This window comes from Ahaetulla prasina, chromosome 6, assembly GCF_028640845.1.
Source record: "Ahaetulla prasina isolate Xishuangbanna chromosome 6, ASM2864084v1, whole genome shotgun sequence".
Classification (NCBI taxonomy): Eukaryota; Metazoa; Chordata; class Lepidosauria; order Squamata; family Colubridae; genus Ahaetulla; species Ahaetulla prasina.
In genome coordinates this window covers 33,679,095-33,696,263 of record NC_080544.1, presented here as the reverse complement: position 1 = coordinate 33,696,263, position 17,169 = coordinate 33,679,095, and the positions used below count along the sequence as shown (strand labels likewise).

Sequence of the window (17,169 nt, the reverse complement as noted above, 5' to 3'; positions counted from 1 at the left end):
GTGACTTATGAGCATGATTGTTGCAATGTCTGCATGGTTGCATGATCAAAATTCGGATAAGTGGAAACTGATTCATATTTATGACGGTTGCAGTGTCCTGGGGTCATGTGATCACCTTTTGTGACTTTCTGACAAGCAGTCAATGGGGAAGTGAGATTCACTTAACAACCATGTTACTAACTTACCAACTGCTGTGATTCACTTAATAACTGGCAAGAAAGATTGTAAAAGGGGGGGGGGGAAACTCACAACTATCTCACCAATAGAAATTTGGGGATCTATTGTGGTCATAAGTCATTACCTATATAACCGTCCATCCTATAACCAACTCTGGTGCTGGTCTGCTCCAAATCACAGAAGCTTCCAAAGAAATTATTTCCTCATGCACAATCTGACGTGTGCAAAAAATGCTGACTATGCACAATTTCTGAGCTTGCTCAGAATAATACAAACTTTAGCATGGCTCAGACAATACAGATAGTCCTCAAGTTACCAGAGCTCATTTAGTGACGGCACAGCTCAGACAATGTAGATAGTCTGCAAGTCGATTTACAACTCTTTAAAATACAGTGTAGTGATTAAAAGAAGTAAAGCTTTTTGCTTCATTATGCTGACATGCAGTGATAATGGTTGATTTCAGGTCAGGGGAAGGATAAACATGGGAATGGGCACTATTCCCTTGCATCGAACTGAATAATTTGTACCCATCTTTGAAGCGGCTGTTAAGGCTGCCTTATCTAAGAAACCCAAACTGTGCTATTGTTTTGACGCTGCAAAATGATAACCGTCAGTTAAAAACAGAAGACGGCATCTCCTGATGTAGAACTTCTGTTCATTTACTATGATAAGGACATTGCAAGTATGCCGGTCGATTGTTCTCCCTCCCTTAGGTTTATAATCAGCTTAAGGGACAGCTAAGATTGGTATACTGAATTCTTCGTATCTAGCTCCGTTTCATATATAAAGGAATGGGGATTATATGTGAGGATGCTGCTGAATCACAACTCCCATTGCTTCAACCAGTATGGCCGATGGCTGCAGTTCAGCAATCTGTATAGCATCATAGGATCCCCATCCATTTGGAGACGAAGATGTGACAGCCAGTGGCAATTCTTTGAGAAGATACAAACCATAATCTTTCATTAAAAAGCCTAACTTTGAAAAAGATTTTAGCGCTCATGTCTGGATGGGCCTAGGAATGACTACTGAAGCAGTTCATTGGGGAAGCTACAGAAGATTCTCCTATATACATGAAGACTGAACAAACTGAAATGAAGACAGTGTTCATTCTGCTTACAAGTTTATTTACACAAGAATTGTTACTAGTAGTTTTGAATGAAGGCTAAATTCCTTCTATTTACAAGTTATATACATGTGTATACTGTACTTGAAAAGTAAGAAAACTGTACAAGAGAACCCAAGTAAAGGACATACACCGGAGCAAGTAAATACATAAGAAAAAAAAGAAAGCAGACATTTGAACTTCAACTTGAATGTTGTAATAAGTAATATTGAAGTGTGGTTTACATTTGATAGCAACATAAATATTACAATATACTGTAACCAAATCTTTAAAATAGGCTCTGCAACTTTTTAAACACTTGACAACCGAAGCAGTCTCGCTTACTTTTTAATGCAATGATAAATTTTGACTTCATTTGCACATACAAGAACCAGGTACAAAGAAAAAAAAAGGAAAGGCAATTTTATTTACATTAATACTATCAAAACGGACTTAGAAAGAACAAGCATTAGCTGCTCGGAGAGATTAAGAGGTATCCTTTCCATCCCCCTCAGTTCAAAAGCCATTTTAAAACGTTTTGGAGTGTGAAGGAAGCTCAACCTTCCACATGTTGTCTTTACAGTATTTGATGCTGACATTAAAAGAGAAGATATGGACTAACAATATGCGTTTTGGGTACTCATTATTGTACACACTGCAGTAATCAACTTTAAATTTAAATGAGAAAACACCTTAATATACAGGGACTCAAAACTTTCAACATTAACATTGCGTAAAATGTGCAAAAGGGTTATCACTAGCTTATTAATTATACTAGTGTTTATCAAGTATAAGTCACTTTGATTAAAAAAAAAATTCATATGATTTTTATGGATTAGAAACCAATTTTCCTGTAAGCAAAGTACTTCAAAATGTAAAACGCTGAACACCGCCTTGGCTGCTTACCTAAGCCCACAGTTACTGCCACCTTTCAGCCAAGAGACTTAATTGCCAAAGGCTCCATAGCAAAATTGCATGCAGTTTCCTCGGTATTCACTGACATGCGTTCCCTTAGTTGGAAAGTGAAACTGCGCTTTAAAAGGAATTTCGTAAGACGCGCGTAAAAGCCTCCTGTTCCTGGGCAAGCCTGTACACCAAAACAAAACCTGATTTGGTCCTAAGGATTTCATCTGTAATTTTGGAGGTATTTGTACCAAAACGTTTGGTTCAGGTAGCAGTTTCTGGGGCCTTACTTTAAAACACCAGCCCTGCCCCCAAAAGTGCCTCTGTGGTAATCATAAAAAAGGTATCCCTCAAAATTTTAAGTACCAACAAAAGTTATTACAAATGTTATTGCGTTCAACTTTAAATATTAAATATGCGATAGCCACTTTCTCAGTTTCATACTTTATTGTTCTGCTTCCTGTGAAAAGGAATCTTCTCACAAAAGAGGTCTTTAATACTGGCAGCAGGATAAGGACCGTCAAATTCCACCACTCGTTCAGTCAATACTGTTTCTTCTTCGGTCTCTGAAGCCATTTTTAGTGGTTTTCACTGAGAAGATGTTTTAGAAGAATTCTTTCACAACCAAGTGGTTTTTCCAATTGAACTTGGAAGTTAGCTTTTTAGTGCTGGACTATGGTTCCTGTCTCCTTCTTTGCTATCCTTCATTAATGAGGCAAACACCTGAAAACCAGTTTTTAAAATAAAACTTAAAAATGGGCCACAATTTCACTTCTTTTCAACATTTATAAAAACTAGCCATTTCTGCAAGGTTTTCTCATCTGTCATGGATCATAACCGTTTACTTACCATCATTCCTCTACCCCTATTTTTCAACCGGTCAATATTAGTTTTATAATAACTGATTATAAACAGAGAACCAAATAACAAGCCTTTATGTGATAGATTAAGGAACCCACTCAACCCAGTCAGTCATGATTCAGTTAATTACGAGTAACTTAAGACCCAAATCCAACTGATTTCAACATATGCTAGTGTAAGGAGGGTTTAAAGACTATATCAATGCTCTCTACATGGGGCTCCCCTTGAGGTGCACCCGGAGACTTCAGTTGGTTCAGAATGCAGCCGCGCGGGTGATAGAGGGAGCCACTCGTGGCTCCCATATAACACCGATCCTGCGCAGGCTGCACTGGCTACTTGTGGTTTTCCGATGCTGGTTGCCATCTTTAAAGCGCTCCATGGCATAGGACCGGGATACCTTCGGGACCGCCTTCTGCTACCACATGCCTCCCACCGGCCGGTACACTCCCATAGAGAGGGTCTTCTCAGGGTGCCGTCAGCCAAACAGTGTAGGCTGGCGACCCCCAGGGGGAGAGCCTTCTCTGTGGGGGCACCTACCCTCTGGAATGAGCTTCCCCCAGGACTTTGACAACTTCCTGACCTCCGGACCTTTCGCCGCGAGCTGAAGATGTATCTATTCTTCTGAGCAGGACTGGCTTAAATAGGGTTTTTTATATATGGATTTTATTGGGGTTTATTTTATATTTTGTATTGTATTTTAAATTTTAGGCCATATTGAGTAAGTTTTTTAAAGAGTGTTTTTATTGTAATATATGGTATTATTTTATCTGCCTGTTCACCGCCCTGAGTCCTTCGGGAGAAGGGCGGTATAAACATTAAATAATAATAATAATAATAATAATAATAATAATAATAATAATAATAATAATAATAATAATAATAATAATAATAATAATAATAATAATAATAATAATAATAATATCCTAATATAAGAATAATCAACTCTAATATATCCAAAGTAATAACAATTTCAATTAAATTTCAGTAAGCCATCTAGGAAGCTTTATAATTAGTAGTATCATGATCATAGCATATTCTTTGGAAAAATGCAACTATGATAAATTGTTAAATTTCTGAAAGTTAGTTAGAAAATCCCTGACAGCAGGGATGCAGGGACTGCATCTAACATATTTATTTCTGTATTCCTGTTGAAATAATTTTCATATTGTTTTTACATCTGGTTCTGGAAAAGATAGATCAGTCAACAAGGAGACACAATCTACTCAATCTAGACCAGTGGCACCCAAACCTCCCGGCTAGGAACCCTGGGGGATGGTTCTGTGTGAGCGGCAGGAGCGTGCACCAGCACACAGCTCCATTTGCACTTGCACAAATGGAGCTTTGCCCATGAGCAGTAGCCACTTGCACAAGTAAAGTCCCTCCCGCGCACACACACTCTCCCACCACTTGCATGGGCCACGGTGGCCCAGCAGGGTGAGAGAAGGGATGGCTCTGCGTGAGTGCCTACCATGAGCACAAGTGAACCTTCGCATGTGAGTGCCTGCTACTTGTGGAAGTGCAGGTGCGCATGCACTGGCCCACCACTTGTGCAGCCTGGTTTTGAACAGGCATGGCCAAGCAGTAGACCATAGCCCAAGGGTTGGGGAAGCCTGGTCTAGAGAAATGATTCTTGGGGGATGGTTCATTGGCACTTCTTATCCAGGACTGCAGCTCCCCTAACTTAAGTACACAGCCTTTGAGTGTTCATTCTATCATCTAAGACACAAGTAATCTCTTACACACTTCTTTCTAGAGTGTGTTTCTAGGACAATGAAAGTCTACTGTCACCAATTTGCTGATAATTTTCAGATTAAGCTGATGTGTCATATACAAACAGTCTTCCAAATTACAGTTCTTAAACTATCTGGGACTCATATTGAAAATCATATTGCCTCAACTATAGCAACTGAATTCACAGTGCAGGTTTTAATCATCAAAGTCCTTCATGGCTTCAGCAGTTCTTAAAACGCTATCTGCATGTCCCTGTCCATAGGCAATATTTTCAATAAATGCTGTTCAGATGTCCTGGCAATCTAGTACAGATAATCCTTGACTTACAAACAGTCACTTAGCAACTCTTCAAAGTTACAATGGCACTGAAAAAAACTTCCTTACAACCACTTCTCCCACTTACAACCACTGCCCATTCCCACAGACAAGTGATCAAAATTCGGGCACCTGGCAACTGCTAGGCACTTAGGATGGTTGCAGCATGCCAGGGTTATCACCATGTGTGTCCCTCCCAGCTGGCTTCTGACAAGCAAAGTCAATGGAGGGAAGCTGGATTCTCTTAACGACTGCATGATTCACTTAATAACTGCAGTGGTTCACTTAACCATAGCAAAAAAAAAAAAGTCATAAAATTGGCTGTGACTCACTTAACAGCTGCCTTGCCTAGAAACAGAAATTCTGGTCCAAATTGTAGTTGTAAATCAAGGACTACATGTATGTGGCAGGTGGCCAGAGAGTTCAAGGCCTTGACAGTGGTGGTGCCCATTCCAAGAATGCTATTCCTAAGGCAACCACCTTCATTCAGCAACAGGTAAAGCCTTATTTCCCTAGAGAAGGTTAATCTCCCATCTCTGCTCGTGGCTGCATCTCTCTTTTAAATTGAGAGTTGCTTTCTGATAAAATTAAAACATTTGATCAGTTACATACAGTTAGTACTTACCTGAGCCCATTTTTTGTTACTATTCTGCATCTGAATAGATGTAATGCACGAGAAGAGCTTCTCCGATGTGATATCTTCTGGCAGCTTTGTTAGAAACTGTGCTATATGAATAAAGTCCATCTGCAGGAGAATATCTTCATATAACCTAAGGATTCCTAATCCAGTTCTGAACAAAAATTCTTCTCCATCTCTACAAAAGACATCCCAAACTCGACAGGCCAAATCAAGGGGTAGTGACTTGCTGTACAGGGTGAAGATCCTGCATTTTGAAATTTAAAAGAATCAGGCAGGTGAGAGCAAAACACCACATCCTCTAATTTCTCTTGTACTATCAGTGATTATTTAATCTAGATAAACCATCATGCTTTGGGTTAAGGAACGAAACACCAGTAGACATTTCATTTGCAACAACCGTCTCTCCGCTTCCAAGTGTTACCTCCTATATTCCAAGCGAAGAGTTGTAATCTGAAGATTAGAAAGCCAGTTTGGTGTAGCGGTTAAGGTACCAGGCTACAAAGCAGGAAATAGTTCTAGGCCTGCCGTCAGCACAAAGGCAACCAAGTGATTGTGGGCCAGTCTCTCTCAGCCCTATGAAGAAGGCACTGACAAACTATGGTACCTCTGAAATCTTGTCAAGAAAACTGCAGGGACTTGTCCAATTGCCTAAAGTCAACACTGACTCTGAGATTCCCCAAAAAAGAAAAGCCAATTAAATAAGTGGATATGTAGCTATATTTAGATAAAAACCCATTGCATCCATTGACTAGATTTCCGTACTGCATTTTTTAAAAATCTGCCTGCTGTGTTTGGTGCTACAATAGTGTTCATGAGGACAGCAGAATGGGAATACATAATATTATAATAAGCAGATTTTTCTCTGAGATGCAGGTCAATCCAGGAATTTGTTTTTAGTGACAAAATTTAACTCAGAAGCTAGTTAGGTGAATTTGTCACTAAAAACAAATTCCTGGATTGACCTGCATCTCAGTACTGCATTTTTTAAAAATCTGCCTGCTGTGTTTGGTGCTACAATAGTGTTCATGAGGACAGCAGAATGGGAATACATAATTAACTAAATGTTTGGAAACCAACCCACAAGTTTGGAGAACGAACCTTCACCCTCAATCACAAGGAATCCTAGAATGCCTGTTAAAATCTGGCTTGCATTTAACTTCACCTGAAAGTCTATTACTGTGGCATGATGTGACCATTAAGTTTTCAACGTACCAATCTATCAAGTATATGTCGGGGGTAAGATTATAGGATTTAAAATGATGAAACAGTTTAGGCAGGTTTTCCTCAAAAAATACTTCAAATGCTGCAAAGTACTTCAGCATCTGTAAAGAAAGGAGAGAAAAATATATAATTCAGGAAAACATTCAAAACGTCACAAATTTTGAAACTTCTGCAGAATTATACGTTAGCTTACAGAATAGAGTATGCCTTATTTAAACAGTAAATCTAAAAATGAAAATTGCGGTTACTGTACAACAGAGTATGCAGTTGAGAAATAATTTCGCTGATATTCAAACAGTCAGGGTTAATGATTCCAGCTTTTAATTACCCTTGCAATGTAGGCCAGTGTTTCTCATCCTTGACAAGACTGCTTGCTGGGGAATTTTGGAAATTGAAGTCCGCGTTTTAAAGTTGCCAAAGTTGAGAAACACTTATATAGATACAGGCAGTCCTCTACTTAAGACCACAACTGAGCCCAGAATTTATGTTGCCAAGTGAGAAATTTGTTAAGTCAGTTTTATCCCTTTTTTACATTAAAAATACAGTAAAAATAAAAATACACAAAGATGACTTAGCAACAAACTTTAGCACAATAGATTAAATGAAGCCTCCCCAGACAACACGATCTTCACTAAGGGCAAAACATAACCAGAGGCCAGACCACCAGTGTGTCACCAGGTGCAATGTCGTACAATACTGGTGCAAACACCAAAAATACTCTTAATTTCGTCACCCTTTCTACTCTATATGAGTGGGTAGACAGGGAAGGTTCTAAGACCGTGTTTCTCAATCTTGGCAACTTTACAATGAGTGGACTTCAACTCCCAGAATTCCCCACCAGCATGTAATTCAGCAACAACTAGAAAGGCAGAAGTACCCCCACTTCTGGTATAGGAGGAAACATTAGATATTCTGGACCAAACATATTGGCAACTAGTGGAACAATGCAAGAATATGCCCAATATTTTCCTGCCAGCAACATTCTTTAGAAGAACTGCAGCTTCTGAAGTGTTTTCTGAAAGGTAACCCAATGAGGACTTTGTTACAGTAATCCAACCCTAGTGTATCTAAGGCATGTGTTACTAGGCATAAGTAATCAGAGTATTATTTTCTTCTTGCTATCTCTTTGTCCAAAAGGCAAAAAGACTGCAGGGATTATCATTATGTCACAGAAAAGTAGGGAAAACTGAAAATAGAATGTGCAAATTCTGAAAAATGCAACACTTCTGCAACAGGACAACACATTCTACTGATGTATTTGCTGCTGGCACAGTTCCTTGGGTGCAAATACCTGTTAGCTATAAGGATGCATGCAAAGCTTTGATGTTTTGAAAACTAGGAATGCCACTGATTTTAACAGGAACATCTACTTATTTGCCCATGAACACTTTGCGGTAAGAAGAAATCAAGTCAGATAATAGTAAAAAGTCATAATATGGGCACATACCATGCTATGATCCACACGAAAAAAGGCTAGCTGGCATGGCTTGTTCAAAAGATTTGCAAAGGCAATAAAAGCATCTGCCTCCTCCAGATTAAGTATGAGAACCGCAGCAATGAAAGACATTCCCTGGACCTTTAACACACAAACAGACAAACAAACAGACAAGTTTTGAGTGTACCAAGTAAAAGACTCGTTTTTATGCTATGGCTGAAGTTTTAGTATTTTTGAAAACTAGGATATTACCAAATTATGACAATAAGATGGGCAGCTTATTCTGAACCAGATGCTCCTTTTTTCATTCATTTACTTGCTGAATTATACTTTAGTCTAAAAATAACCATGATTATGCATATAGAAAAAAATATGCCCATTGTGAGTTAAAGATGCTCAATATTTTACTTTAGACAGCTAACATTTGGCAATGTTTCTAAGCAAGTAAGAAGGATGGAAGAAAAATATATGTGGGTGAATGAATACGTTCTATAGATACAATGATTCTCAGCAATTTCTTCCTACTTTCCGTTTGTCTAGAGCAGTGACAGCTAACCTTTTTGCCATCGTATGCCAGGAGCAGGGTGCGGGGCGGTCACACGTGAGTATGCCCACACCCATAATTCTAACTGTTCCACCCTGTGCATGTGTGCACGACTCCCCCTCCCCTCGTTCCTGGCACGTGAGAGCCCGGTAGGCCCATTTTTCTCTCTCACCTGGCTCCAGAGCCTTTCTAGGAGTCCGGGGGGGTGGAGGTGTTTGAAAACAGCCTTCCTCAACCCCCCAGAGGTCCTCCTGAGGCCAAAAACGGCCCATTTGCCAACTTCTGATGGGACCGAATGGCCTGTTTTTTGCTGTCCCCAGCCTCCAGGGCCGCTCTAGGAGTCTGAGGAGGGCAAAAACGGGCCTTCCCCACCACCCCAAGGTCCTCTGGAGGTAGGAAACATCATGTTTCCCTACTTCTGGTGGGCCCAGAAGGCCCAAAAATCAGCTGGCCGGCGCACGGATGCGCACCAAAGTTGAGCTTGTGTGCCCACTGATATGACTACGTGTGCCACAAGTTCGCCATCATGGGTCTAGAGCATGGGTGTCAAACTCAAGGCCCGCGGGCTGGATCCATCCCACAGGGTGTTTAGATCTGGCCCATGGGGCTGCCCTGGAAACAGTGAAGGATGGCCTACGGTGCTCTGCCAGTGAAAATGGAGCTCGCAAGGGCCGCATGAGGGCTGCAGGATGTCGAGCTGGCCATGCACAGCCTGGTCATGCCCGCTAGGCCACCCCCCCAAGTTCAAACACAACCCTGATGTGGCCCTCAATGAAATTGAGTTTGACACCCGTGGTCTAGAGCAGGCCTGTCAAACTTTTGGCCCATGGGCCAGATGCATCATGCACTGGCCACGCCCATGCCTGGTTTAGCGAAGTCATGTGATGCCGCCATGGCGATGTGAGTTTGACACCCCTGGTCTACAGTGTCACTTTAAAGTAATGCAATCCTGTGCATGTTTACTGAGAAGTACCTCGAGATATCTAGGACATCTCTAGATATCTTTGACATATTTGTATTTGCTAGGGATATCTCTTCTGTATTCCTAGTGACTATATACAAGGAGTTATAGTATTAGGAAGATCACCCTTTGATATGAAATACCTTACAGCAGAATAGTTACACCAGTTTCTCAAATTCAGCAACTTTAAGAGGAGTGGACTTCAACTCCCAGAATTCCCTAGACAGCAACAGAATTGAATTTCAACTATGGAAACAAAGTGTAGCAGAACATGTTTTCTCTTTTGGGGTCAAAAGGCTAAGTTTGTGATAACTGACTTAGTTTATAAAGCGTATGTTTATAATGATATCAATGATCAGATATATCAATGTAATAAATTACAGAAGCTTTGATTTTATTGTAATTCCTATTTTATTGTTGTGAAATACCCAGGCTGTTGAGAGTTGGAAGGCATATGAATTTAATACCTTATTATTACATTATTATGGTTGGTCGCACAGTCAGCCAAATGTTTAGACTGGTTTTGGCATTTTTATCCACCTATCAAATCCTTCCTAGGGATTTGAGATAGGAAGATGTTGCTTGATGGTGTTAGAAGTATAGTCACAGGATATAAACTGATCCAATATAAAGCTGCCTTTTGCAACTGACTGATTTTTGTCAATGCCCATACTACTCAAGTTGTGCTCCAGATAGCTTGGGATTGCATCAAGAACCTTGATTATTATTAATACTACCTTTGTTTTCTTTTCCACAGAAATTCTACTTTATTATTGTCACTGTTGTTGAAAGATTGACAACACTGTACAAATACTTACATATCCTACATCAGGTCTGTAACATGTATATGCTCCCAAGACACTGTGCAAGAGGTCATGATAAGGGCCACCCTAAAATAGAAACAGTAGATCAAAAAGTGAAGGTTAAAAACTGAAATTTAAAAATGGAGATATATGGTAAAGGTTATTTTAAATCAAGAAAAAAAACACCTGCTATGATAGAATAATCATACTGAATGTATAGAGAGAGTCTTTGGTTATTCGTTTTCTCACAGAAATTGGAAGTGTCTTGGCGGCGTTGACGAAGTCTCATTCGTCATCTTCAGGCTTCAGCCGTGCTTCTGGGAGCAATGTGATTGCAGCTGTTTACACATTGCTCCCAGAAGCACGAAGCTGAAGCCTGAAGATGACAAATGAGACTTCGTCGAAACGTCGCCAAGACACTTCCAATTTTACGCGGGAGAAAACCCGAATAACCAAAGACCTACATACAAACACCCGCGAAAACCTCAGGAAAAAAAAAAGTATATATATGTACATATAAACACAGGCACACACACATATATTATATAACTATTAATACCAACTTTTTATTAACCAGCAATCGTGTTACCAAAATTACTTCTAAAATCTCATTATAACTCTTATGTGTATGAATTAATGATCTTGAATGTCGATCACTGTTATTTTTCAAGAAAAATGCATACTAGGTTCAACTTCAGCAAAGACAGGAATGCTTTATACTCTCCTTTTGTGACAGGACATTCCATTTTCTAAATTTTGTATTGTAAAGCTGGTATTCCTGCCTAGACAGATCTATGAATATAATATATTCTATATGAAAATGCTCAAAAATTTCAATTAATATAAATGTGACGGTCAGGATGCTAACCAGTGCACAATGAATGACATGTAAGGTATGTCAGAAAAAGCTACCCACTGCCAGAAGCTTGGCGATTAGCATCTATGTGAGGAAGGATTGTTTTGTATAACAAAATTTATTCCTTATGGAGGCATTTTACCCATTAATTTGGGCAATTTATCTACCTACCTAGTAGACTCCAGGTACTTTACAAATATTAAAATAGAAAATAATTGTAATTACATTAGGTCATTAGAGCTATTGGTCCAGGATAATACATTCAATAATCTGTTCTCCTCTCATCATTTTCACTGGAAGGCTAAAACTGCATTTAAAAAGCAGTTTTATTAAAAAGAAGAAACCCAATATTTATTTTTGTCACAACAGTATACACAAACATCGTCATAAATAAAAACAGCATGTCATGAAAGAAAATATGTATATATAAGTAAAAGTATGCAACAGCTATGTTAATTTGATATAATGAAGGGAACAACAGGACAGGAACGGTAGGCACTTTTGTGCTCTTATGCATGCCCCTTATAGTCCTCTTATGTCCATTCTCTTGTGACATATTTAATTTAGGGACAAGGCAGTGATAATTACAAGCAATAAACATGATTGAAATAATTTGCAATTTAATAAAAGTGATGCAGCCATAATGGTATGTGTTTAGTAATGATGAAACAAAGACAGTTTCAAATCCAAAGGTTATGTTTTAGCATTTTGTAATCCAAACAGGAAGGGGAAATGAGCTTTCATATTGATAAATATTTGTTTCCAAGTACAGGCTGACTGAACATGAAGGGAAATACTGAGGTTCAGAACTGCCTTCTGCCTGAGCAAGATATGGCAACCTTGTTCCCCCACTAGTTGTAGGACTTCACTGCAAAACTGTTTCCCAACATCAGCAACTTTAAAGTGTGTAGACTCCAATTATCAAAATTTCCTAGTCAAAACAGACATTGTCAAGGCTGAGTCGTAATGCGCCTCTACTCACAACTTGACAACAGAAACGAAGGGAGGGGGGAGAGAATGCTTGGAGTGTATGGGGAGCTGGGAGAAAGGTAAGAAATGTATGTCAGCCATTTGCAACCTGATAAAATCCCGATACATCAAGGCTGTGCGATGGGAACCTTCCAAAGGCGCAGACTCTTTTCCCAAAATAAAAAAAAAATGTGTTGGATTGGTGGGCAATATTGGACAAATGGGGAAAAGGGGAAATTAACTATGCTGATTTTCGCACAAAAACCTCAGTGCTAGATTCACTTCTGTGCCCATATGGATCTATCAGTAAAGTTATACTTTTGGTAAAATAATGTTGCTGCAATGGGACGGTTGACAGTCATTGCTAAGGATTTTGTTGAGCTGAAGCCCACATACATTTTAAAGTTGTCAAGGTTGGGAAACACTATTGTAAAACATAGAGCAGCTTCAATTTCACACCGAGACACTAATCAGATGAACCTACTATTTTATTTATTACTCTGTAATAAAGAGATGGAACTGTAGTATCAACACTTTGAGGTGCATAATACCAGTACCAGTACCAGAACACTAAGTTATGTACAAATAAAAAGAGAATATATATGCTTTTAAAAAATGATTTTATAACATGTACACACTGGAGTTGAATTCTTTCCTTCACGCAACTTTGAAAATAAAAATGTGAATTCCCCCTCAACTGTATTTTGATTGAAAAATACAACACAGATGTTGTACTCCTGAACAATTTGTAATTTGCTTGCTTTGTTCTTTTTGTATATGTTTTTAAAACGCTCAACACATAACAGCTGCAGTTGTACAGAAATGCAAACATCAATCTTTCTGCCATACTTCAGCTTGCAAGAGTGTTTATAATATATACAAACTGTACATATTTTATAACTATCATTATTTTATTTAAGCCCTTCTTAATGGAGATGGAACTTATCGACTGCATTAAACCATAACAGAAAAGTCTTCCAACAATAGAATTCTTGCTTTTAGCAACCATTATTTTAAAAGCAGTCTAATCTCAAAGCATAATCAATAAATGTTACCTTCTGAAAAATATAAAGGGATGGAAATGTGCGGGATATATCCAATTTTATTAGCTCCAAGCTAGCTTCTCGATCAGCAAGTGATGCTCCAGCATCTAGAGAGAGTAAACGTACAGATTTATACATGTCTGTAGACTGATTCCCAGTAATACAAGATTATGTTACTTTGATACACAGTTTGCAAGTTTCCTTAAATGAATCACAGACATATGGGTAGTCCTTGGGTTACGTAATAGGTCCTGCCATCACAGTTGGAAGTTGTAATAGTCATAAACTGGGTCATTCACATGTTCAATCCATGTTAAAAATATTAAGTAAATCACCATGGTCGTTAAAATAAATCAATAGCAATAGCACTTAAGACTTATATACCACTTCACAGTGCTTTACAGCCCTCTCCAAGTGGTTTACAGAGTCAGCACATTGCCCCCAACAATCTGGGTCCTCATTTTACCGACCTCAGAAGGATGGAGGGCTTGAGCCAGTCAGGATTGCAATACTGCATTCTAAGCACTGCACCACCCCACAGCTCTTGGCTCAAAACCATAGTTGTGGTTTTGCCAAAAACTGGACATAGATGCTGGTTTTCAGCAGATCCATTGTAAAACACAGTCATGTGACTGGGATGCTGCTAACAGTCATAAATGTGGCCAGTTGCTCAGTGCATAAAGTAGTCGTGACTACAGCCTCCAATTGTCAGAACTGCAAATCTAAGTCATAACTATAACCAGGGAGACATCTGTTGTAATTCTGATCGCTCACAAGTTGAGGAATACCTGTATTCCAAAGGGAATGTTAATTAAAAAAAACAAAAGAAGGAACAGGGCAGCAATTTCATCACAAGCTACTTCAATATTCAAGTAAAAGCATTCACAGCATTTCAACTGTTTCAATATTTCTGTTACATTACATCTACTTTAAGCTCAAACTGCCCAAGGAGCTGCTGATTCAGTTCTACAGAGGAATTATTGAGTCTGTCATTTGCACCTCTATAACTGTCTGGTTTGGTTCTGCAACCCAACAAGACAGACACAGACTTCAGAGGATAATTAGAACTGCAGAAAAAATAATTGCTACCAACCTGCCTTCCATTGAGGACCTGTATACTGCACGAATCAAGAAGAGGGCCGTGAAAGTATTTACAGATCCCTCACATCCTGGACATAAACTGTTTCAACTCCTACCCTCAAAACGACGCTATAGAGCACTGCACACCAGAACAACTAGACACAAGAACATTTTTTTCCTGAAGGCCATCACTCTGTTAAACAAATAATTCCATCAACACTGTCAAACTATTTACTGAATCTGCACTACTATTAATCTTCTCATAGTTCCCATCAACAATCTCTTTTCATTTATGACTGTATGACTATAACTTGTTGCTGGCAATCCTTATGATTTATATTGATATATTGACCATCAATTGTGTTGTAAATGTTGTACCTTGATGAACGTATCTTTTCTTTTATGTACACTGAGAGCATATGCACCAAGACAAATTCCTTGTGTGTCCAATCACACTTGGCCAATAAAAATTCTATTCTATTCTATTCTATTCTATTCTATTCTATTCTATTCTATTCTATTCTATTCTATTCTAACTTTTGTAATGACTGACAATACCATTGTACAGAAGAAAATGATTTCCACAGCAAAATACAAGGAATATTATCAGAATTGTCCCAATTCCCCGCTTCCTCCAAACCTCCATTTTGTGTGACTCCATTCTTCCCATTCTACATTAAGCAGTAGTCACCCTTTCCTAACATGGAGAACGCTGTCCTAAACCTGAATTTCCAGAGGCCCCATAGATCATGCTTATTCAAACTTCTCCACAACATAATTTAATTAGGACTACAGCCTGCCTCTCCTCTGCTGACAAAACCAAACACCTTGAATCTTTTGTGTCCCACCTAAAACCAAATTTAGCCATTTTTGCTTTCCACCTGAAGGGAGCCTTTTTTAAAAAACTTCTTTTTTAAGCTGCTGTGAAAATATTTTTAAACTGACACTTTTTAAATATTTTATAACACTAAATTTTGGAACTCCGTATTAGGTGTATTTTCCAAGAGCAGACCTAAACTTCTAGCTTCATTCATGTTCTTATGAATCCATAATCTTGTGTTCGTGAAATAATGTATTATACACATTTGTCATTTTCACTAGCTTTCCTCTGAATTTTTGGCTCAATGTTTTTTCCGTATTTATCTCTCATTCTTTTTTTATTTTTGTCTTTTCGCCTATCTCTTACCCCTTCTTGACTGCCCACCCCCTCCTTCCTTCTCCAGACTAAACTTTAGCGTGACACCAGGGAGGCATTTTACTTTAATTAATTAAACCATTTTTTTCTGCATAACCAGCTATGACTCAGCTCTGTTGCTTTTTTATATGGACTCTTCTCCCTACACCAAATATACAAGCTGTTCATTATGAGGTTTCCATTAACAGCACACTTAATTTTCCTACCCTGGCACTGTTTTTGAAAAATATCTTCAGATGATCCTTGATTAACGATGGTTAATTGGAACTCAGTTGTTGAGTGATATGACTATAAAGTGCAATGTGATGTGGCTGCACCGACTTATGATGGCAGTTCTGGTTCCTATTGTTAGATTTAGCCTGCAAGGCCATTAGGAGTAACATCATGAGATTGCCATTGGTGACCTCCTGCTGGCTCCCCCCATTGACTCTGCTCATTGGAAGCCAGCAGTAAAGGCTGCAGATGATGGATTGTATGACCAAAGGATGCTGCAATGTTATAATTGCAAGCCGGCTGCCAAGTGTCCAAATTGTGATCACGCGAGCTGAGGGAATGCTACAACTATGAGGACCTATCACAAGCTTCCTCATTCAGCAGTGTAATAACTTTGAATAGCTGCTGAATGAGGACTGCATGTAATTAGGATTCATAAGTGTGTTAGGAATATGTATACTATACAGCCATTTAGCGGATGACAGGGTTACTTAGGATCTTATCAAAAAAAGTATAATCTTTTCCCTCAATTTGTAATAGTCAGAAGAAGAAAGGAGCAAAACTGACTGGACATAAAAAATAGCAGAAAAAAATAGCATAGCTTATAAAACCAGAATCTTACTAAGTTATATAGTTAGGCTGTTATTTCAGGGCATTATGAAGCTTATAACAGCAATAGCTATGAAGTTGTAATGTAAAATGAAGATCTTCTAACGCAGGGTTGACGGCATCCAGTTTCACATGACACTGATAATTCAGAATTGTACTACTACAGAGACTAGAGCAGGGGTCTCCAACCTTGGTCCCTTAAGACTTGTGAACTTCAACACCAAGAGTTCCTCAGCCAGCTTTGCTGGCTGAGAGACTCTGGGAGTTGAGGTCCACAAGTCTTAAAGGGACCAAGGTTGGAGACCCCTGGACTAGAGTCCCAAATGTGACCTTCTACATAACATTTCTAGAATTTTTCTCTCTGACTTTCCCTTTAAGTAAGTATGAAGCACAGAATTGTCTGCTAAATGATTCTGTTGGGAAATGATATTGTTAAAATCCCTGAAAGTGTCTTTACAGTATAATAAACACTACGAACAGTATATCATGTATTGTGAAACGATACGAG

General features: G+C 38.9%; 1 protein-coding gene across 3 annotated transcripts in view; it reads right to left on the bottom strand.

The window, feature by feature from the left end:
* Window positions 1–1,289: 1,289 nt before the first annotated feature.
* Window positions 1,290–17,169, bottom strand: part of TBC1D12 (TBC1 domain family member 12) — a 56,603-nt gene continuing 40,723 nt past the window's right edge. For all 3 annotated transcript variants that reach the window (XM_058189463.1, XM_058189462.1, XM_058189461.1), the window contains 6 exons: window positions 13,577–13,671; window positions 10,712–10,783; window positions 8,401–8,529; window positions 6,945–7,054; window positions 5,718–5,976; window positions 1,290–2,908 (listed from right to left, as the gene is read on the bottom strand). In XM_058189463.1, coding sequence (XP_058045446.1) covers window positions 2,840–2,908; window positions 5,718–5,976; window positions 6,945–7,054; window positions 8,401–8,529; window positions 10,712–10,783; window positions 13,577–13,671 — 734 coding nt within the window. In that variant the 3' untranslated portion in view covers window positions 1,290–2,839. The remainder of the gene's footprint in view (window positions 2,909–5,717; window positions 5,977–6,944; window positions 7,055–8,400; window positions 8,530–10,711; window positions 10,784–13,576; window positions 13,672–17,169) is intronic.